Source organism: Polistes canadensis, unplaced genomic scaffold, assembly GCF_001313835.1.
Source record: "Polistes canadensis isolate GaletaPanama2010 unplaced genomic scaffold, ASM131383v1 scaffold_197, whole genome shotgun sequence".
NCBI lineage: Eukaryota > Metazoa > Arthropoda > Insecta > Hymenoptera > Vespidae > Polistes > Polistes canadensis.
The window spans coordinates 103,642-125,350 of record NW_014569744.1 but is presented as its reverse complement, the minus strand read 5'-3'; the positions used below and the strand labels follow the sequence as shown (position 1 = coordinate 125,350).

The 21,709-nt window shown below is 33.0% G+C and overlaps 3 protein-coding genes across 9 annotated transcripts in view; 2 read left to right on the top strand and 1 right to left on the bottom strand.

Annotated features, from left to right (window-relative positions):
* The first annotated feature begins 1,441 nt into the window (after positions 1-1,441).
* On the top strand, positions 1,442-5,423 carry LOC106789713 (hexamerin-like). The gene is made up of 10 exons (XM_014754170.1): positions 1,442-1,517; positions 1,744-2,087; positions 2,168-2,434; positions 2,506-2,602; positions 2,642-3,026; positions 3,115-3,416; positions 3,501-3,734; positions 3,823-3,959; positions 4,038-4,299; positions 4,378-5,423. Exons 1-10 carry the CDS (start codon positions 1,442-1,444, stop codon positions 5,175-5,177), a joined length of 2,904 nt encoding a protein of 967 aa, XP_014609656.1. The 3' UTR covers positions 5,178-5,423.
* Positions 5,424-5,497: 74 nt separating this feature from the next.
* LOC106789714 (troponin C) lies at positions 5,498-6,547 on the bottom strand. Its single transcript, XM_014754171.1, has 3 exons — positions 6,430-6,547; positions 5,845-6,265; positions 5,498-5,723 (listed from the first exon to the last, which is right to left on the bottom strand). The coding sequence occupies exons 1-3, from the start codon at positions 6,430-6,432 to the stop codon at positions 5,695-5,697; spliced, it is 453 nt and encodes a 150-aa protein (XP_014609657.1). The 5' UTR covers positions 6,433-6,547; the 3' UTR covers positions 5,498-5,694.
* Positions 6,548-8,700: 2,153 nt separating this feature from the next.
* Positions 8,701-21,709, top strand: part of LOC106789696 (dystrobrevin beta) — a 16,453-nt gene continuing 3,444 nt past the window's right edge. For 2 of the 7 annotated variants that reach the window (XR_001382018.1, XR_001382019.1), the window contains exons 1-16: positions 8,701-9,166; positions 14,055-14,218; positions 14,589-14,805; positions 14,977-15,059; positions 15,311-15,462; positions 15,548-15,656; positions 15,739-15,905; positions 16,001-16,128; positions 16,253-16,351; positions 16,500-16,581; positions 16,943-16,981; positions 17,109-17,227; positions 17,582-17,747; positions 17,855-18,198; positions 20,470-20,615; positions 21,086-21,245. Coding sequence is in view for 5 of the 7 variants with exons in the window: in XM_014754143.1 (XP_014609629.1) it covers positions 14,059-14,218; positions 14,589-14,805; positions 14,977-15,059; positions 15,311-15,462; positions 15,548-15,656; positions 15,739-15,905; positions 16,001-16,128; positions 16,253-16,351; positions 16,500-16,581; positions 16,943-16,981; positions 17,109-17,227; positions 17,582-17,747; positions 17,855-18,198; positions 20,470-20,615 (2,011 nt within the window). In the remaining 2 variants the exon portion in view is untranslated. The remainder of the gene's footprint in view (positions 9,167-14,054; positions 14,219-14,588; positions 14,806-14,976; positions 15,060-15,310; positions 15,463-15,547; positions 15,657-15,738; positions 15,906-16,000; positions 16,129-16,252; positions 16,352-16,499; positions 16,582-16,942; positions 16,982-17,108; positions 17,228-17,581; positions 17,748-17,854; positions 18,199-20,469; positions 20,616-21,085; positions 21,246-21,709) is intronic. The other 5 variants (XM_014754143.1, XM_014754140.1, XM_014754144.1 and 2 more) reach the window with 4 other exon arrangements.

Sequence of the window (21,709 nt, the reverse complement as noted above, 5' to 3'; positions counted from 1 at the left end):
AATAAAGAAAACAAGAAGAATCTTACAGAATATTTAATTAATATTATAAATCAAATGTGTGTATGGAAACGTGTTGAATAAATTTTTATTGTAATAATGATAATAATAATAATTCGGACAATATGCTGACTCAACATTTTCGTTGCAGGTTGTTCATTTTCTTTTTTTGTTTTTTGCTGACACAGCTACGTTTGATATTATAAATTTAAAAATAAAAAATTAATTATATTGAAACGTTGCATCATAGGATGACAATTATAAAAATATTTTCAAATGATGAAAATTTCTTAAAGAATCGTGTTATATATGCTCAATGTATTTTGTCAATAGGATAGCAGAAAAACAAGGTGATAACCCTGACGAATAATCACCTGAAAGTTCGTTCGGAAGTTTTATCAGTCTTCATTATCCTTGCATGTGAACAAATTCAGATAACAATATTTCAACATTTATGATGTTTTCATGTTATACTCGCTAATGATATATTCAAACTTTCTGATAAGGCAATAGGTTTTATTAAATATAAAGATTACATCATATATTTTTAATGTATACATTTATAGACAATTTAATATTTAATTATAATTGTTGAATAAATAAATTATATTATCGATAAATTTTGAAAAATGTTCCTTTTGATTTTCATTCATTTGTTTGAAAAAAACACAGGTAAACGTGTTTCAAATATTTCTACAAACGTTAGAATCTGTAGTGCATATAACATACTATTATTTTTAATATTATCAATATAAGATTGAATTATTTATTTAAATTTGGCTTTTGCAGTTAAGATATGCTGCTTTTTTTGTATATATTTTTAATATTAAATAAATTGTTAGTATATATAATCACGTATTTAATTAATAAATTTCTAAACTTTAGAAGTAAATGTTAAACTAAAAATATCCCACTATTATCATTAATTTAATCGCCTATGATAGTAATAAATAATTCGTGTTAAATCAAGAATTAATATTAAAATTTAAATACGCGATTATTATTAATATTGAGATAAATTATTATAATTATTAAAAATGAACATGAGATATTAATATTAAATTAATTAATTAATCAATGGAAGAGAATATTTCTTCTATTTAGGGTTGAACATTGAAACGTTGTATTGTTAATTAAATGATTTATTCGTGGTACCCTGAGCTGGTAGTAATAGTAATCAGAAGTGATACAACACAGCCGGATTTAATAAGGGGATAAGGGAATATTAATTATCATGGGTTAACCTTCGTACAGCTGTGTCAGAAACATTTCATAAAATGTAAAGGAGGGTTGATATCGCGAATAGATAGCGAAATCGCGGGGGACATTAGGTCATAATCGCATGACCACCAGGTCACTGATTATGGGTATTTTGTGATATGTCTTTGGTATAAAAGTGATGCATAATCCCATCGTAAGCATACGCAATCTTGTATCAGACATAATGCGGTACATATTCCTTCTATTGACTCTCGTGGCCCTCGGAGCGGCTGTAGCTCCGCAGCAAAAGCAACATGCTGGTAAGTTAATTAATTATTATTAACAAATCTATTTCTTTTTCTCTCTACAATTATTTAACTTATGTTACCACATAATTATACGGATGGTACATAATCTAATGATTTTTTCTAAATTCATTTAAAACATGTATTACATTATTTATTAAAAAAAAGTCATTTGATTTTCGAGAAATGAAAAAGAAAAAATTGAACATGGTATTTTAATGGTTGTTTATTTTAATTCCAGCCAATCAAGAACTCTTGCAAAAGCAGCAGGACGTTGTTGATCTTCTATTGCAAATAACTCAGGATCAAATTCCAAACCCTCAATTAAATCACATCGGCCATACTTACGATATTGTTGCCAATGCTAACAAATATGAAAATCCGGTAATCGTTAAGTACTACGGTTACATGGTTAATGCTGGTTTGATTCAGCCCAGAGGTACTGCTTTCTCTAACTCTCAGAGCCAGTTGCGCAAAGAAGCAGCTTTGGTTCAAAAGATCTTATTGGGCGCCCTGGACTATCAAACTTTCTTGAATACTGCCGCTTATGCTCGCGTTAAGGTCAACGAAGGACAATTTTACCAGGTATGCTTTCAATTTTTAATATCAACATTTTACAATTATATGAAATAATTTAATGATATTTTATTTCAACCATAAAATAGGCCTTCACTGCTGCCATTTTACAACGCCCGGACACACAAGAAGTCATTTTTCCACCACCATATGAAGTCTTACCCTCATACTTCTTAAACTCTAAAGCTATCCTGCAAGCACAAAATTCCCATGGTTTATACAATGAAGTTGTTATCCCTGTCAATCAGACCACTTACTTGCCCCATAGAGAAGCTGAAATTGGTTACTTCACCAATGACATTGGACTTCAAAGCTACTATTCTTATGTTCATCTAGCTAATAACAATCTGGAATTGGTAAATACATTTACGTTACTTTACAAATTTTCTAGACTTCAAATTAATTGATACAATATTTTTTCTTATAGCAGCAACAGCAACAGCAACAGCAACAACAGCAACAACAACAACATCAACAGCAACAACATCATCAACAACAACAACAACAACAGCAACAACAGTACAGTTCATTAGGTCCTCAAGCGTACCAATCGTCTGAACAAGATAATCCAAATGGTAAAGGAGCTAAATCCCAGTACCTTCAAAAGCAACTTCTGGCCTATTACGAATTGAACCGCCTTTCCAACGGACTTAATCCAATTGAAGACGTTGATTACGTTACCGTACACGCTCCATTGGAATCTCATCTTCTAAATTACAATGGCCTCCCATTCCCTGACCGTCCAGAAACCTTGAATCTCGAACAACAAGGCAGCCAACAACAGCAATTGAGTCAGGCCGTGAGGACATTAGAACAGAGACTTATTCAAGCCATTGACTCTGGATATGTTCAAACTGCACAAGGTGCTCTGCTTTCTCTTTACCAACCACAAGGCATAAGCATTCTTGCTGATCTTATCCAAGGAACTGGTAGAAGCGTTAATCCAAGGTTCGTCTATTATTCAATTGATATACGAAAGATTTTCTATTAGGGAAATAATAATCTTGAAATGATACATTTGTGTTTTCTTAAATAGATACTACGGCAACCTTCAAGCAGCAGCTAGCCAACTCCTTGGCAACGCTCCCCATGCTCCAAACATCTACGATTACTCGCCATCCGTTTTGGAACTCCCCGAGACCTCTGTTCGTGACCCTGCTTTCTATCAACTCCTCAAGAAAGTAATCAATCTCTACAACAGATACCAAGAATCCTTGCCCGCTTACCAATACAACCACCTCCTAGTTCCTGGCGTTACCATCGAAGATGTTGGCATTACTCCATTAACGACCTACTTCAGCTACTTCGACGTTAACCTTACCCAGGCAATGGGACATGGTTCTCAGCAAGGACAACAGCAAAGACAACAACAAGGACAACAACAAGGACAACAACAAGGACAACAACAAGGACAACAACAAGGACAACAGCAAGGACAACAGCAAGAACAACAAGAAGGACCAGCCATTGTAGCTCAACTTAAGATATTAGATCACTTGCCTTACAATTACTATATCAATGTTAACAGTGAGAAACACATTCCTAATGCTGTTGTTCGCGTTTACCTTGGACCAAAATACGACTACCAAGGCCAACCAATAAGCATTTCTGAATCCAGACATTTATTCGTTGAATTCGACCAGTTTGTTAAAAATCGTAAGTATGAAATCTTTCTTGATCGAAAATTTCATTTGTTTTCGATGAAGAGAACTAGATTTAAATTCAATTATAATTTGATTTACAGTTAGACAAGGTAAAAATGTTATCGCCAGGCACTCTGTGCAAGCACCAGAAAAAAGCTTTGACTATCCATCGATTCATCTAATCCAAGATGGCGTAAACTCTGCTTTACACTCCCAGCATCCGTTCTACAAGACCAAAGTAATGATTTATCTTAAGAACGAACGAACGAGCGCAAATGAAAATGCTAGATTTTAACGATCCCTTGTATTTTTACAGCCACAAGACATGTATGGCTTCCCTGCTAGGCTATCTCTTCCCAAAGGTACCGACTACGGTTATCCACTCCAACTTCTCGTAGTGATTTCCGTACAAGGACAACAACAGCCAAGCTACAATCCAGTTATTCCACAACAATACCAGAACTATCAGCAAGACTACCAAATCGTTGGAGTTAATGAGTATCATCAATCGAGATCGGAGCCTGGACAAACCGTAGAAGTTGTGCCTGAGCAAAGTAACCTTGAAGATTTAATCGAAGGTGTTTTATCAGTGGCTAAAAGATCAACGTCTTCGCTACTGAATAAACTTAATCGCATAAAACATTTCTTCTTTCCAGCTGTCGCTACCGAACATGGCAGCCTTTACACTAAACACCCAGCTCAATCCCAAGCACAATCCCAAGTACAATCCCAGGCACAAACTTACCAATATGAACAGGCTTCTCAGCAAGCTGGCATACAAGGAGGTGTCCAAATTGGACCTTATGGCATACACGGAGTGTTCCAAACTGGAGTACAAGGTGGCCCACATGTAGGAGTACAAGGTAGCCAACAAGTAGGAGTACAAGGTGTTCCACAATCAGGAGTACAAGGTGTCGTACAAGGAGGCGTACAAGCAGGAGTACAGGCAGGAGTACAGGCAGGAGTACAAGGTGGAGTACAGGCAGGAATACAAGGAAGAGGATATGAAGGAGGTGTATATGGTGGCAGCGCTTACTCGCACGTTAGCCAAGGACAACATGGTTACCATGGACAACAAGGACAACAAGGACAACAAGGACAGCAAGGACAACAAGGACAGCAAGGACAACAAGGACAGCAAGGACAACATGGACGACAAGGACAACAATACGGTAGCGGCCAGACTCACGCCGGTGGATTCCAAGGCATCTATCAATTTTATTCCCAAATTCAAGAGGAACAACAACAACAAGAACAACAACAGCAAGCCAATAACTATTATCAGAACCAAAATATCGCTGACTTTATTGGTGGTGCCATTTCCTATGATGACAAACCTTATGGTTACCCATTAGAACGACCTCTTACTGCTGGTGCTCTTGCTGTCCCTAACATTTACGTGAAAGATGTTCACGTTTACCACAAGGGTCAACCTACAAACTCGATCAGCCCGTAATAACGTCACCGAAATACTTACGACTAGTGTATTAAACGTAGCGATTTGAATTTGATCTATGTCACACTTAAAAATAACACGCATTACCGAAGTGTGTGCGTGTGTGTCTGTTTTTATATGACTGTGTGTACCTCTTAATTTGAAAATGATAAAAAAGGATTGATTAATACAAAGAAAACGCAATAAATAAATTGTTATAGAAACTTATTGGTTCTCAATATTTCAGACTTAATGATTTCTCATCAATTTCGATATTAAATATTAGATTCTAATACGAGATCTATCTACACGCGTTTTAGGACATTAAAAATAAATTTCTATTTCACATTCTAATCAAAAGAATTATTTTATTAAGAAATTACGCTAATATAACGAATAATGCTGATTTAGATTTAAATATTCTCCAATAGATATCGATTATTTTCGATTTTCTTTCTATCATAAACATTGGTCCTTTCTGATTTTTTGCAGGACACGAATTAACTGTCATTTTTGAAATCATATTCTCTTCTTCTCTTTACTCGCCTGTCATCATTTCCATGAACTCTGCAAATAATAATCGTACTAATAGATATGTGTGACTAATCTTATAAAATAAATGTTATTTCGAAAACATTTTGAAATCCGACGTAAAATGTAGATAATAATTAACAAAATAATGGCGTACCATCAAAGTCAACCGTTCCAGAACCGTCGGTATCAATTTCGGCGATAATTCCATCAAGATCGGAACTAGTTAATTTGTCATCTAAAGCAGCTAAAATTTCTTTCAGGGTTGCCGTAGTGATATAACCATTTCCTTCCCTGTCGTACAATCGGAAAGCTTCTTTGAGTTCCTCCTGCATCGCTTCGGCATCTTCCTCTTCAAGAAATCGTCCTGCGATCTTACAGAATCCATCGAAGTTCACCTTTCCTGTACCTTCGGGATCATTTTCTTCAATTATGGCGTTCAATTCGCCATCGTCGAAGAGTTGGCCCATGGTGTTCAATATCGTTGATATCTTGAGGGTGTCGATGAAACCACTCTTAGTTGTGTCGAACATTTGGAATGCTTTCCGCATTACTGCAGTTTTCTGTTCGTCTTCCTCCTTCAATTAATCGATTAATCAAACACATAATATATTAACACCTTGACGTATCTTATTCGAATGGATTAACAAACAGCTTATTGTTTTCTTCTTTATTTTCGGTTATTGGATAAATAACTGAATGGAAACAGGGTAGATAGGGAAAAAGGATTGGAGATCCTTACCATGATCACGTTTATCCTAGCACGACGGACGATCGATGAGACCTGAAGAGACTAGGGCTCTTCCGTGGCCCGTTATATGTAAAGACTTCCTCCGCGTCTGGTGAAACAGCTAGAAAGAGCCGTGCTCGAGGATTTTCGTACTCAAAAATAGAGTCGCCGCGAGGAAAAATGAAATATGTTATAAGTGGCATATGTAACGCGCGTCGTCTTCTCCACGCGTCGTTAGGTGACGAGGGCGATTCCTATGTTTGTGTGTTAGTATATCTTCTATCTTTTTCTATCTATCTATTTAACTCTCTTTCTCTGTAGGTATATGTGTTGCGTTGCGTTGCGTCGCGTCGCGTTTAAAGTTATTTCGTTAACCGCAAAATAGAGTCTAACGAGTCTGTGTACAATCATCTAGCCAGCGCATTAGCATAGCATTCTTAGTTCACTGCCCACGCAGTCTGCCCCTGCAAACGATTACAAGGCGCGACGTTACCTGGCATGCGGTACGGTAAAAATATATCGGTTCCCTCTTCTCCTCGAACAGTTGGAGCACTTTGAGCACGATTCATCATCGTCCGCGCATTTTCCAGTCACGGAAAACTAGGTCGGCGGAGATCGGTTTTCCACTAGCCAACCCTGGCACGAACATCACCTAACTAATAACGAAACAATTAACCAATTTGCCATTTTACTGGCGTCAGGTTTGTCTTCGGTTTTGTCTACTATATTAACTGACAAGATTACTGGATCGGTCATTCGATGTAAATTAGATTATTATCAAAGCTAGGTGTTACCTTTTTCATTAACGATGCTTTCGTTGAATGATAGGCAAATTGGACACGAAAATGACCGTGCCAAATAGTTGAAACGTTTTAAGATAACCGTGCCAAAATGAGAGTTCCTGCAGTAAAATCCAAGGGGGATGGATTGCGCCGCTTCTTCTTATACCTTTCACAATTCATATTTTATAAATCTGGCCTCTATCGACTTGTGTGTGGACGGTAGAGTTACTATTTCTTGCGTTGCATCTTTTACGATTTCTTCATTAATAAGTATTCATTCAGAATAGGTGGAATGACAAATTTCAGTGCATTGTTTTCTCGAACAAGTTACACACCTTTGTTATACGTTCATTCATTATTACGTATTCTACGATATTTCAACGATCTGATCATTCTTTTTCTACATTTCTTCTTCGTTTTTATTAATATACTTTTCCTTGCAATTATTGTCAATTCAGCAATGATTTTAGTTAAGAAATGTTTTCCTGTCCCAATTTTAACTCGAGTTCTATATTGCAGGGAAATAACATATAGATAGAAATGTAATATTATATATTAAATAATTTTCATCTGATATTATTTTCGATGAAAATTTCCCCCTCCGAAGTCACCACTACACGGGAACGTTAAAACAAATTTACATTTATTTAAACAATTACGTAAAGATTAAGAAAATATAAAATCAGAACGTTATAATCTTAAATTTAATTGATTAGATGAATTATTCCTTTTTTACACATGCGCAACATTCGGAAAGTCATATAAACAACTTTCAATAAAAGTATTTTCATAGAAGAGAAAGTGCCAGTCTCAAGGTACATCTCGAGGAGGACGGTTGACAGAACATATACTCCGAGCTTTTTACCAACAATAGACATTTCTATCGATTAATTAACAATTTTTTTAATATTCTAATACACTCTACTTATATTTACGATTACTTTGAACGCATATACATTGTTTTAGACGTTGCATACCTATTAAAGTACTTCGAATATAGAAAACAATTTGGATATGTTATTAATTTATGATTTTTCTACATGATTGTATACATCGTTCTAATATATATATATTATCATTGATTATTAGAATCAGAAAAGGGTCAGTATTTAATGATGATAAAATATTTTAAATGAAATATATAGTAACACAATATAAGAATGTCAATTTTAAATAATCCCTATTATTATTTTTAAATTATATAATAAACTTTCTTATTTATTCATATAACAATCGAAAGAAATGCATGAAAATATTAAATAATATTAACATTTATCAAAATAATATATAATATATATATATATAATTTGGAATGTGTGTAAGAAAGAAGAGGTTGAGTTTATCAAATTGAATTTTGGCGGGTTTCTTCGATAGCTCCGATTCCTCTCGTTCCGCGGTTCAAAGAGAGGGCGCTTAGATTCGGAAATAATCGGTGAGTGTCGGTAATAGTCGGAAGTATTCGGAGTTGCGTGGCTTGGCGCGGCGTGGCGTTCGGGTATTACCGGCCAAACGCGAACGATCAGTGATGGCCGCGGGGCTGCTAAGGTGCGGATCGTATTGACGTCAGACCGGCTCGCTTATTTATTATAACGCTTTCATTTTTATCTCTCCTTAGTTTTTCTAATATGTGATAGATTCTTGTTTAATCCATAAATCGTTGATAGAATAAACGAATATCATTCGTCGCGATTTGATCGGGAATTAAAACTGTGTTAGAATTTTTTAAAAAGGTTTACATAGGAGCCATCGGAACGCCATCCACATTTTCTGATCTTTCAACCTTGTTCGAGTACTACTTTGATTTTTCCAACTTTTCCAATGCTTTTTATTCCCTTGTGAGCTGCGTGCCACTATCTCGATGACATTTGTGTATGCATTTAACGAACCGAGATTTATTTAAATGTAGTAGGAACGAGGGTGTTTTCAACGTTTGGAAAGCTTTTTTTCGCTATCTAACAAGTATACAGGTACGTAAATCCAGAACACAAAACGATAAAACCAGGTGCGACAACTATGCGCGTACGAATCTGAAACTTCTTTCCAATACGAATTTTATTTCCCCGAAAAAAAAAAAGAAGAAAAGAAAAAAAAAAGAAAGCTCTACAGATTATCTCAAAAGGGGGACAATAATTATTTCTTTTTATTGTATTATTTTTATTGGCTATTATTCTCTATAATATGTTATTGTCTCATTATAGAATTAAATATTATTGTCAGTACGTTAATTGCAAGACATTTATTTGAGTAAAGTAGTCATAGGAGGGGGGGGGGAGGAGAGGTTAAGTGTTTCTTCTTAACACTGTGCAAGGACCAATCCAACATGCAATCGTTTATTTCTATCTCTCTCTTTCTTTCGCTTTTAAAATTACATACATTTTGTATATACATCACAATGCAATTGATAATGATAGAAAGATAAGTATACTTTAAACAAATTTCTCTAATTAAATCTGTTAAGTGAATAAGCATTTTTAGGGGAATATTCATTGTCCATATTATATAGGACAAGTAAAAGGTATTTTTGTCAACCTTATTACCAGCGTATGTAGATTGTAACATTCGAAAATGCATTACGTCGAATGCAATTAAGTTTGAATTATCTATGCATATTACTAATGTGATTTAGCGGTCGTTGCTCGTAAACATGCGCAGCATTTACGTACCACGCACATACATGTGCACATACAGACACACATCTATGTAGATATAAGAAACGTCTTAAGGATAACTAATTGTCAGTTAATTCACGTGTACTAAATAACGCAGATAGATGAATCGTGTATGAAAGTGCAATTGACGAGAAACGGCGTTATTCCTTTTGTAAATATGTCAAAGCTTCATTGCCGTTATTACAATGGCACATCGCAGAATAATAAGATGATTATCGGCTTTTCTCAATGTTTCTTCTTCTCTCACGTACAATATGCATCAACTTAAAAAAATGATTTATATACTTTGTTCTTTCTTGTACTTGAAATTTCAACGATAATACCAGTTTATTCCGAGGGAAACGATCTGCGTTCTGAGTTCAATGAACTCTTCCCATTCATAGCATCGAACGATTTATTTCCTTTCGGTTTAACTTGCGTCAAGTGTATAAAGTAGATATAATTTTAAATCTTCGATAGCTATTTTCACAAGATTCTCATAATAAAATTCTTTTTACGTTACATTTTAGTTTGGATTTATTTAAATATGTCATTTTAATGTATGCGTTCTTTACATTTCATTTGTTTTTCAATTATTAATCAAATGAAATGAATATAATTATTATAAAAATAAGCATGTGTAAAAAATACGTTATGTATTCCTAATTAATTAAATATTTATATTTAAATGATATTTTTTGGAATGAAAAATTAGGAATAATTTTGATGGTGTGTTCTAGGTTGTGCATCCAAAGTTGGCCGCGCCTTTTGGCCGGCTATCCCATTTCGCGTGTTCCTTTCTACAAACCGATACGCTTTTCTCCCGTGCGTTCCGCATTCCCAAGCGTTCCTCTGTCTCCTCAGGCGATCTTATACGCCCCCACCTGGCCCACTTATCGTATTGATTCAAACTTGGCCACTCGCACGTTCCTCGCTCCTTCGCTTCTTCTTCTTCTTCCTGCTTCACCTTCCTTTCTTTATTTTCATTTTCATTTCTTTATTTTCTTTTCCTCATTCCTTTCCTACTTTCATCCCCATCCCCTTGTATTCACTCGAAAGATTTCATCGAGTAGGTTTTTTTTTCTTTTTTTTCTAGATTTTATTTCTATTTTTATTTGCAACACGAAACGTGAACTGCGTTAAAAAGAAAAAAAAACAAAAAAAAAGAAAGAAAACGTTTGATATTATTATAGATGGGAAAAATTGGCGGGAAATAATATTGAAATGTTCATCATGACATTTAACATGGCACTGTTTAAACAATGAGAGAACGTGAGATTAAAAACTAGATGCAGTTGAGGTTTGAAAAGTACAATTCCGAGTTCATTTCTAGCGCTTAATGAAACGAGAAAAGTGGTCGACAATGGAAAGGGAACGATGGAAATGGAAAGAAGTGGGTAAGGGTGGTTCACCCTTTGATTTCACAAAACCATTTTTTCCATCGTATAGTATCTACGCAAGGGAGACTTTAAAGGAGGCTGATAGAGAAGGTCACTCTTCGATATCGGAGATCTTCCTCATTTTTGCGGCTCATTTATTTCCAATAATGAGTGGAGAATCTTTAGCACCCTCCTTTACCCTTTTCATGATACGATTAAGTATCTCTTTGATATTTTCAACCCTTTTTAAGAGAGTTTAACCCACGGGAATATATATATATATATATATTACACTTTTCGAATATTTAAGAATAATCGATGGAGAAACCGATCATCAAAGGATTTCGAATGAAGATTTTTTGTTTAGAATCTTTAGAAATAAATATATATATCTATGGTGATAATAATCAGTTAATTATTTAGTGTGATTGAATGAGAATAGAAAATAGAAAAATAAAATGAAATATTCAGTACTTAGACGATAACAATGTTTCATTATGGTGTATAAGTTAAGTGATACTAAATAAGAGAATAGAAATTATCGAACAATTATCATTTTCTTTCCAAGAAAATATGATTAACCTTTCATTCCTTAAGTTTAATCGATTTGTAACATACCCAAATGGATTTGTGCATTGGTAATCGACATTATTTCGATTTGGAACTATTAGATTTCTTAATAGTAGATAAATGATGACGAAGACATTTGTCTATGCCATTGAGATATGGTGTTTCTTTGCTTTGTTCAAGAGACGACCACCTGTCTCCGTTTCCATTCGTTTCCAGACAACAGAGTTATCGATCTTTTCTTTCCTCGTTCTCATTTTAAGAATGCCTTTTTTTTCTCTCTCTCTCTCTCTCTCTCTCTCTCGACAAACGCGAATGCACTGTATGTTTCATGATAATTATTTTTAATTTACCTACAATGTTCCAACTTTTGTCTACGCTATTTACATTAGTATCGTTCTTTTATTACAATTTTATTCGCGTATTTATGAAATCGTCTTGAAAATTTCTTTCCTTTTATTTTTTTATAATTTAATATGGATTATATTTATTATACTATCCATTATTAACTTGCTCCATAAATTGTATATAATTGAATGAAATTAAATATAATCAAAAATATTGTTTATACACAATTTGTAAGAAAAAGGAAAAAACTTTTGGGACGCAATGAAAAATGTATAATAATAATAATATATATAATACTATAAACCAATTATCAAATTATAATAATGAATATTTGTAATAATACGGGTACCCAAAATTATTTCAATACAAGATTCAATTTTTTCTAAACAATTAAATGATGTAAGTATTGCGTTTTTCTGATAGAGTTATCGATTTTGAGACTAACAAAAAATATTACATAATAATAATATTAATCTGCAGGAGCTCTTTCCCCCCCGAACAAATCCAATATTTGTATTATATATACATATATATATATATATATATACGTATAAATAAATACGTAGATAAACTGTTATAAAAATATTCCCTTGTTTTGCATTCTACGTTCGAGTGGACGCGCTGAGTGCATTTCGTTTCAATATTTTGTCCCGTCACTCGTGCATTTATATCCCGATTGGATGAGCTTGTTCTTTTTTATTGTATAACTTTTCAAAGGAGGAGGAAAATATATAAAAAGAAAGAAAAGGAACAAATATCTCGATTTTCCTTGTTGTTCCCACAATAGAAAGAAGAAACCGATAGAACAGTCATCGATTATGACGATGATGATGATGATGAGAATGAGAATGAGAATGAGAATGACTAAGGAATCGAGGAGTGTCCTTGGTTTGAAGTGCACTTTGTTTCTTGCGCAAGATTTTCCTCTTGTATGTTAAAAGATACGCTCAACGATTTCCACCATTATCGATATCATCGATTTATTTTCAGATTAATCTTTGAAAAGAAAACTTGTTGTATTTTATTTAATCAAATTAAAAGAACCCCAGTCTATTATAAAACATTAATTTTCTTCATTTTCGGCCTTCTGAAGGCTCCTGAGTTAACCTTATTGGTTTCCGAGTAACTCGTGTAAGATATAAATGCATGAAAAGTAAAATATTAAGTAGAAGCATGTGTGTGTATGTATCTCGAACAGAGAAAAAGAAATAAAGATAAAGGAACGTGCTTGAAAAGCTACATTCTCAGTTCGCTTTTCAAAGGACCAGTAGTCTCGATGATGAATCTCGATGATTAAACGCGAAATGCGAGTATTCCTAATCAAAGGAAGAGATATACGCGCCATTAATTAGCTAAAAGGGTAGGAACAGAGCTTGAAAAAAAGAGTTTCTTTTTTTTTGTTTCTTTTTGTTTCTTATAAATGTTGCTTTACGTATCATCAGTTGTTGGCTATTTTATTGAGACGATTTTTTTTGTCTACTTCTTTCTTTTCTATTCTTTTTTGATATCCAAACGATCGATAATTCGATTTTCGCACGTATCTATGTATGTGTGTTTGTATATGTATATATATATACTTCAGATAACTTTCTTTGTTTCTTTTTTTCTTTCATGATAGAACTTTTCAATTCCAGCTTTACCCTTATCCGTATCGCGTTCGTGTCGGGGCCTGTAAAAATAATTCGAGCGCAGTGGAAGATTGCGAGGGAGTAATAACAGGAGCAGTCAGTTATAGAATGAACGAGAGAGAACGAGAGAGAACGAGAGAGAGAGAAAATGAAAGAAAGAGAATAGAAAAGAATGTGATATGCATTTTTAACAATCAAATGAAAGAAACGCGATGAGAATGTTGCAATTTAATCGTCTGAATAATTTCTTTATTTGTCTTCCTTTTATTGTTCTTCCTTTATTAGGAAAATGGCGGAAGAGGGTGCAGGAGGTTCTACCAATAGCAGTACCGGCGAAGCCAGCAGATTGCAGCTTTTACAAGAAATGCGACAACAAAATTTTGACAGTATACGATTCGCTTCTTATCGTACCGCTTGCAAGCTTAGATTTATTCAGAAGAAAGTTCATCGTAAGTATCCTCTTAATCCAAAAGAATATTATTACAATCAATTGAAATTGAAATTATTAAATATGTGCACGAATAATAATTGCCTAATTTGTATTACTTTGTTTTTTTTTTATTTACAATACTTATAATCAAAAGTATTATATTAAAATAAATCATCGTATACTCGTCAATTATTGTTAATTGATTAAATTTGTTGACCATTTGAGATAGTATAACTCAGTAATAAAATCATATAATTTTCTTTTTTTTTTTTTTTTTTTCTTTTAATATGATATACTTTACTTCGAATATACTGAAGTTATTTTTGCACCGATCTATTGTCACGATATTGGTTTGATCTATATTTGATGGTCTCTATCTATTCTTATAGTACACAATGTGGACATATGGAATGTGATCGAAGCTTTTCGAGAAAACGGCCTAAATACTCTAGAGCCGTCGAGTACGTTGGGAGTATCTAGGCTAGAAACTCTCCTGTCTTCCTTATTTCATGCGCTTAACAAGAGGGTGCCGGTGTCTCAACAAGCTAAAGTCGACGCTACCACCGCTCTCTTGATGAATTGGCTCTTGGCAGCGTATACCAGTGGGTATGTTCAAAAACTATTGCTTGCGGCTTCGTTTAATCTGAAACGATACTTTAACTCCAACCCCCTGTCCCCCCTGTCTCCCCCCATTTCCTCGATTCTTTCATAAAACTTTCTTTCTATCTTTCTATCTTTCTTTCTTTCTTCCTTTCTTCCTTTCTTTTTTTCTTCCAGGGAAAATAATAAGATATCCGTATTTTCGGTGAAGGTGGCATTGGCCACGTTGTGCGCTGGAAAACTCATGGACAAGTTTCGATGTGAGTGTTATTTTACTTATTTTTATTTTTTATCGAAATTACTTTTCTTTTTTCAAATCTCTTTTAAAACATATAATCAAAATTGAAATATCCAATTTGTTCACATAAATTTTCTAATTCTGATCGATCACAATCCCAATTTATTATTAAAACATGTATTATTTGGGATATGAAGAAATGAAAGACAATCGATCGAAGGATGAAATAATAATTGAATGGTAACGTTGAATCTTTTATCATTGTTTATCCAGACATATTTTCACAAATATCAGACGGTAATGGACACATGATACACTGGAGGTTTGCTGATTATTTGAAAGAAGTTTTAGCATTAACTGCAGCAGTATACGAGTCACCGTCTTTCGGATATTCGGATGGTCTAGCAAATACCATTTTTCCTCCTGTAAGTTTTTTTAGATATTTTGCTTTCTTTCTTTTTTTTTTTTTAGACAGGTGTCTCCTCACTAATTGATTTCATTTCTCTTCAGAATTCGAAAGTAACGGTTAATGATTTTCTGGATACTCTCATGTCCGATCCCGGTCCTCACTGTTTGATCTGGCTCCCGTTATATCACAGAATGGCGGCCGTTGAAACGGGTTGGTAGATTTATTTTTTCCTCTTCAATATTATTCCATTTGAAAATAATTCTCGATTCTCGATTTGATTTGACATTTTTAGTGGCTCATCCAATCATGTGCGATGCCTGTCACAAGGAAAACTTTACCGGTTTCCGATACAGATGTCAAAAGTGTCATTCTTATCAATTATGTCAGGATTGTTTTTGGCGTGGTAAAGTTTCCGGGACACACAACAACGATCACGAGACCAGAGAGTACAGTAGCTTTGTACGTTTATCATCTTTATTCGATTCTTTTACTCGGTATAACTCATGAAATTATCGCGACAGAGAATCTAATTGAATAATATTATTTGAAAATAGAAATCACCCAGTAAACAAATTGGCCATTCTTTGCGGAAAAGCTTCAGATGCGTTCCAGAAAAAGGAAAAAACAGTATACCAAGATTCCCCGAACAACCGGAAAAGACATTGGACCTGTCGCACATAGTGTGAGTGTGTGTTTCTGTTAATAAAGAAGAATCATTTAATTAACAACGTATAGAATTAATCGAATATTTCGACGGTGGTGTGTATATAATGTGTTGCAATTGGAATGAATTAACTGCGTTGCAGCCCACCGTCGCCTTTACCATCTCACAACGGTTTTCCAGATCCAGGTTTCATGGCACCGTTCGATTCCGGATCCATGGATAGCCGATCAACCTTGAGAAGGTAAGAACTGAGACGAGTTCTTAGTTCATTCATTCACCTTTATCTTTGCTTTTCTATTACGAGAATTTTGCATAAGAACGTTCGTCACGCTTTACTTAATTTTTTTTTTACGTTCTTTTTTTTTGTTCTTTTCTGGTAAATCGTTCAGTATGGATAGTTCAAGACTGGACGACGAACATAAATTAATAGCACGATATGCACAAAGGTTGGCACAAGAAGCTAGGACTATGGTAAGTCTACTAACGCTTATTTACATTTTCGAATAGTACGTTTTTCCTTTTTTTCTTCTTTTTCTTTCATTCATTCATTCATTCATTCATTCATTCGTTTATTTTATTCTAATACTTCTGCCTTACTTTACTTTCATTCTGTTCTTTCCTTCATTCATTCTATACTTTCATTCTCAAGATCAGAATATAACAAGCAAAGTGTATTTATAATGATCGATCGATTTTACACATAAGTATTTTGAAGCACGAGAATGTGGAGGAGATATATTTTCAGCGATGTATAATTCGATTTAACAAATTTGATTAAAACAATACCGCTGATTCATCATAACTAATTTTGATCTCGTAACAACTTCGACAGCCTCGTACTGCGTCCAGAATGTCGCAAGCTGACCAATCGGTAAGTACTGCCCGGTTTAACAAATTTAATAGCATATTATAAAAATGCTTGAATTTTTAAATAATCATCTTATCGACTATCTTAATTATTATGGGGATTTGTTTGTTCTTTTCATTCTTTTATACAGGGTAGAACACCGTCTGACGCCAATTTGGTATCGTTGGATGCATCGAGGGCTCAACGTGAACTTATATCGCAGTTAGAAGCGAAGAATAAAGAAATAATGCGAGAAATTGCAAGGTTAAGGTATACCTGTGTCGTTTATCTTCCTTTATATCGAGCCTAAACCTCCAAGTCATCCCGTCGAACCATCCTAGAGTCACGCATGTTATAACGAATTCAGTTTAGCTTGGTGTATCTTTGGTTGCATAGCTAAGCATATATAATATTATAGAACAAAATCAAATATATACTATTTATATAAATTTGTAATCACTAATGAATATTCGTCGACGAAGGTGAACTCACGATTCACGCCTTAGATTCATCTCTAACATTCATATAAATTAGTTTATTCGTATTTCATAGCTTATTTAAACGTAGACCAATCAAATATACGATCTTTTTACTAATATATTCTCGATATCTTATAAATTATAGGAGACAACAAGAGATAGAAGCGGCAGGATTGGAGAATCCTGCATTAATGTCTGAATTGAGAGCTTTGAGGCAGAGGAAGGACGAATTGGAGACTCATTTAGCTACGTTGCAAGATTCCAGGAGACAATTAATGGTTCAATTAGAAGGTCTTATGAAAATGTTGAAGGTATGCATTTATCATTTTCAAGAATGTTATCCTAACAGTCCCAAAAAAAGACCAGTCCTCATATTGGACATATTATGAGGCTACATTTAAACATTTAATTGTTCTAGAATCATCAAGCGTCTCCTAGATCAACACCAAACAGTTCACCGAGGAGTACAAAATCACCTCCTTTACCACCTGGTACAGTGACAAGTAGCAGATCAGCTCCAGCCACTCCTGGTGGAACATTGTCAACTACTCCCCAACAGCAACAACAGCAACCACAACAACAACAGCAACAGCAACAGCAGCAGCAACAACAGCAACAGCAAAACCCACAGAGTCAAATGTCCCAAAGCTACCAGACTTCTGTACCAACTACATCGGTACCAAACATGTCGGGCAGTGCAATGCTTGGGACAATACAGAATCCTATTCCAGATAGTCTTTCGTGTGTTGGAGGCGACGTAAGGTAGGGTGGCATGTACAAAAATCGTATGCTATTATTACAATCATACTGAAAACGAAAGAAGAAATGTTTTTTAAAAAAAAAGAAAATAATAATACGACGATATACGAGAAAGTATTATAAGAATGTGTTGGGAAAAGTGATTTTATTAATTAGATAAATATTATTTAAAATCAGTGATAACGATTCAGGTGTTATCTTAAGAGTTTAGTGAATTAGCGATCGAGTTATACTAAATTTCCTGAACTATTCTTAAATCTTTCTTCGTATATATTTAAATTTTATGTTTGTTTCTTTTTTTATTCCTATTATTTCGATTCGTTTTGTATTTTCTTTTGTTTTTTTTTTGTTTTTAAATATAAGTGCACATTCCCTTCAAAGTTTTTCCATGAAACATATTAATTTCGTATAATATTTATCACAAAGATATCGATTTTAATTCTATGTGGGTGGTGTACATATTTTGATTATTATCTATTACATGCCTCATAGGTATTTCTCATTTGTTTACCCTTTTCATCCCCTGTGTGACTGTACATACACAGTAGTATGTACTATTTCATTTTTCCATGAATTTTGTTAATTTTCTTTCTTTTTCTCCTTTTATCCCCTTCACTCTCACCACTTTCTATAATTATATGTAGTCGATTTCTTTTGTTAAAAATTATCGTAGTTTATACAAAAAAAATTATACTTTGTTGCACAATGAATGAATTTCTCACGTAACAGCACGCAAATATTGCTTATAGCCAGGGACTAGGATAATTTTAATTTATAACAAAAAATAAAAAAACAAATTAAAAATATTAACACGCAAAGAAATGATTCGTTTAATTTTCTTTCATAAATAAATAATAATTATGAAATATATGTGCTACATTTTGTATATTCTGGCTATAAGCAGGAAAACACACAAATGTTTGTTAAAAAGAGAAGAAGAAAAAAAATAATAGATATTATATTTGTTGCATGTTAACGTTATATCAATGATACTTTGTTCTTTATTATGAGCTAGTAGCAATTACTAATTTTGTACTAGCTTCGCGCGTACAAGTAAATCATTCTAAAAATATGATTGCGTATTTTATGCACTACTTATCATTATTTCACAGCGATTTATGATTAGATAAAAAAAAAAGAAAAGAAAAGAAAAAAGATAAAAAAGAAATGCTTAGTGTATCCTCCACGCTTGTTTTTCTTTCGCAATGCTTTATTATATGACCAACACTTTCATCAATTTACCCCCCTCCCCGTCAAATGTTAGTCTTTTAAATTATACCGAAAAGAAAATCTCTTCGAAGGAGATACCGTTTAAAATATTTTACGTAAATTTTGTTGTAATCGCAATTATTACAAATTAGTATCACATTTTTAATCATATTTAAGTTAGAATTACGTGTAAATATACGCGGTTATGGTAAAAAAAATAATGACAATAGGAAACAGAAAAAAGACTTGTATCGTTAATATCGAGTGTGTATGTGTGCTTGCTTGCGTGCGTGTGAATAGGTTTATGATTTAAAAAAAAAAAAAAGAATAAATAAAAAATTCGTTAATCATCTTTCTCTAGAAAGGGATATTAATTTTAAAAAGGGATACAAAAAAAACGGAGAGATCATTTATTAATTGTTAGATTCAGCGACGATTAGGGCGTGTAAAAATCGATAAATATTATAGATACAAATTAAAACTATGATACTATTTGAAAAAAATCAAACTTGTATATAATAAAAAAAAACGTTAGGAGTAATACATTGATATATACATAGGGGTAAATGAAATACGATTTATATTATCGTTAGAAAATTCTTTTAGTTGTATAAGCACTATGATATATATATATATCGCATGTACGCCAAATTTCTTTCATTTGTTTATATCCATTATTATTATTATTATTATTTGACACGTTTTTCATGAATTAATAATTAATAAGAGCTTACGCGTGCCATTTCACATATTATTACGTTTTATTTTTCTCGTTATTCAACAACAACAAAAATAATATAATCACGGAAAAGAGTATATAAGATTTTGATCTATAAAAAAAAAATATATATATATATATATAATAATAATATACATATTAAAAAGAAAGAAAAAAGGATATTATAGACAATTTTAGATTGAAAAAGTTTAATATTTTAATTGATATTATGCTTGTGCATTATATTATTATAATCATAATGATGCAGCATGTTGCAAACTAGCCGTTGAATTTTGTTGCTGTTTAAAGTGGCTTTGCGCAAAGAAAATAGAGATTTTCGATATCAGGTCTGCGTTCAGGACAAACAGCCTGCCAGGAAGCGGTTCCAGCAGTGCGAATAATAGTTTGGGCCGATCCTTAAGGAACGATCTGTTGGTAGCTGCCGACAGTGTTACTAATGCCATGTCAACGTTGGTCAGGGAATTAAATTCAGGTACGTTTAATAATGCAAAATGTAATGCAAACAATTTATGAGGACGAATTAATGAAAAAAAACAAAAGAAAAAGATAAAAAAGATCATCACTATTTTTTGTAGTTTATCAAATGGCACTTCGAATTCTCTATTATGCAAAAGAGTCAGTTTTCATTTTTTTCAATATATTTATATACATATATATTTAATATATATACATATATATAAGATTAGATCAATTATTTGTTCATAACTCGGAGAGAGAGCATCTAGCGAATTTTACCTCTAATTTTTTTTTTTTTTCTTTTTTGTATTTTTTTTTATGCCAACCTTTTTATTCGAATTTTTTTTCCTTTTTTTTTTTCTTTTCTTATTATTATTTTTAATTACTTAATTATAGGATAATTGTCATTATTATTATTATTATTACGATTATTATATTTTGCGTGTTCGTTCATATATTTGTTTGTTCTTTTTGCTAATTTTTCAGAATAATCGTTTATGTATAAACGTGCATAATAACAAAAAGGAAGCGAAGGCTTGTTTAGAAAAAACATAAAAAAAAGAAAAAAAAAGATTCTACGACCGCTCGTCATTTCTGCAGCAAGCAGCATGAGTCTATCTTACAATTTAGTATTATTAAAGGGACGGTAATAATGAGTATTTAACATTTGAAATATTAAATTTATTCTTTCTATATACATCCTGTATATCTATCTCTTTCTCTCTTTCTCTCTCTCTCTCTCTCTCTCTCTCTCTTTCTCTCTCTGTCTCTCTCTTTCTTACGAATGTACAATGTTGAAAACTCTTTTGGATGAGTACGTAAAAAGCAGGTGAGCCATTTATAAAACAACAAGTTTATTTTATTCTTTTATATTTATTTATTATTATTATTATTATTATTATTATTAGAAATATTATAATCATATTTGATTTAAATTGAATATATCTTTTAACAAGTTTAAATAAAACGAATTTAAATCTGAATCAAATAGAAATATACGAGAGAAAATAAAAAGATATATTTCGTGTGATTTTTGTTAATGGTATTATTTGTAGTTTTTATATGTTTAAAAAGAAAAGAAATAGAACAAGAAAAAATAAAAAGGAAGGT

Coding starts and splice junctions, on each gene's coding strand:
- LOC106789714 (XM_014754171.1), bottom strand. Junction 5,724..5,844: donor TGGAACGGTTGACTTTGATG/GTACGCCATTAT, acceptor TATTATTTGCAG/AGTTCATGGAAATGATGACA.
- LOC106789713 (XM_014754170.1), top strand. CDS start 1,442: ATGCGGTACATATTCCTTCTATTGACTCTCGTGGCCCTCGGAGCGGCT. Junction 2,603..2,641: donor ACAACAGCAACAACAGTACA/GTTCATTAGGTC, acceptor CGTCTGAACAAG/ATAATCCAAATGGTAAAGGA. Junction 3,735..3,822: donor CGACCAGTTTGTTAAAAATC/GTAAGTATGAAA, acceptor TTTGATTTACAG/TTAGACAAGGTAAAAATGTT.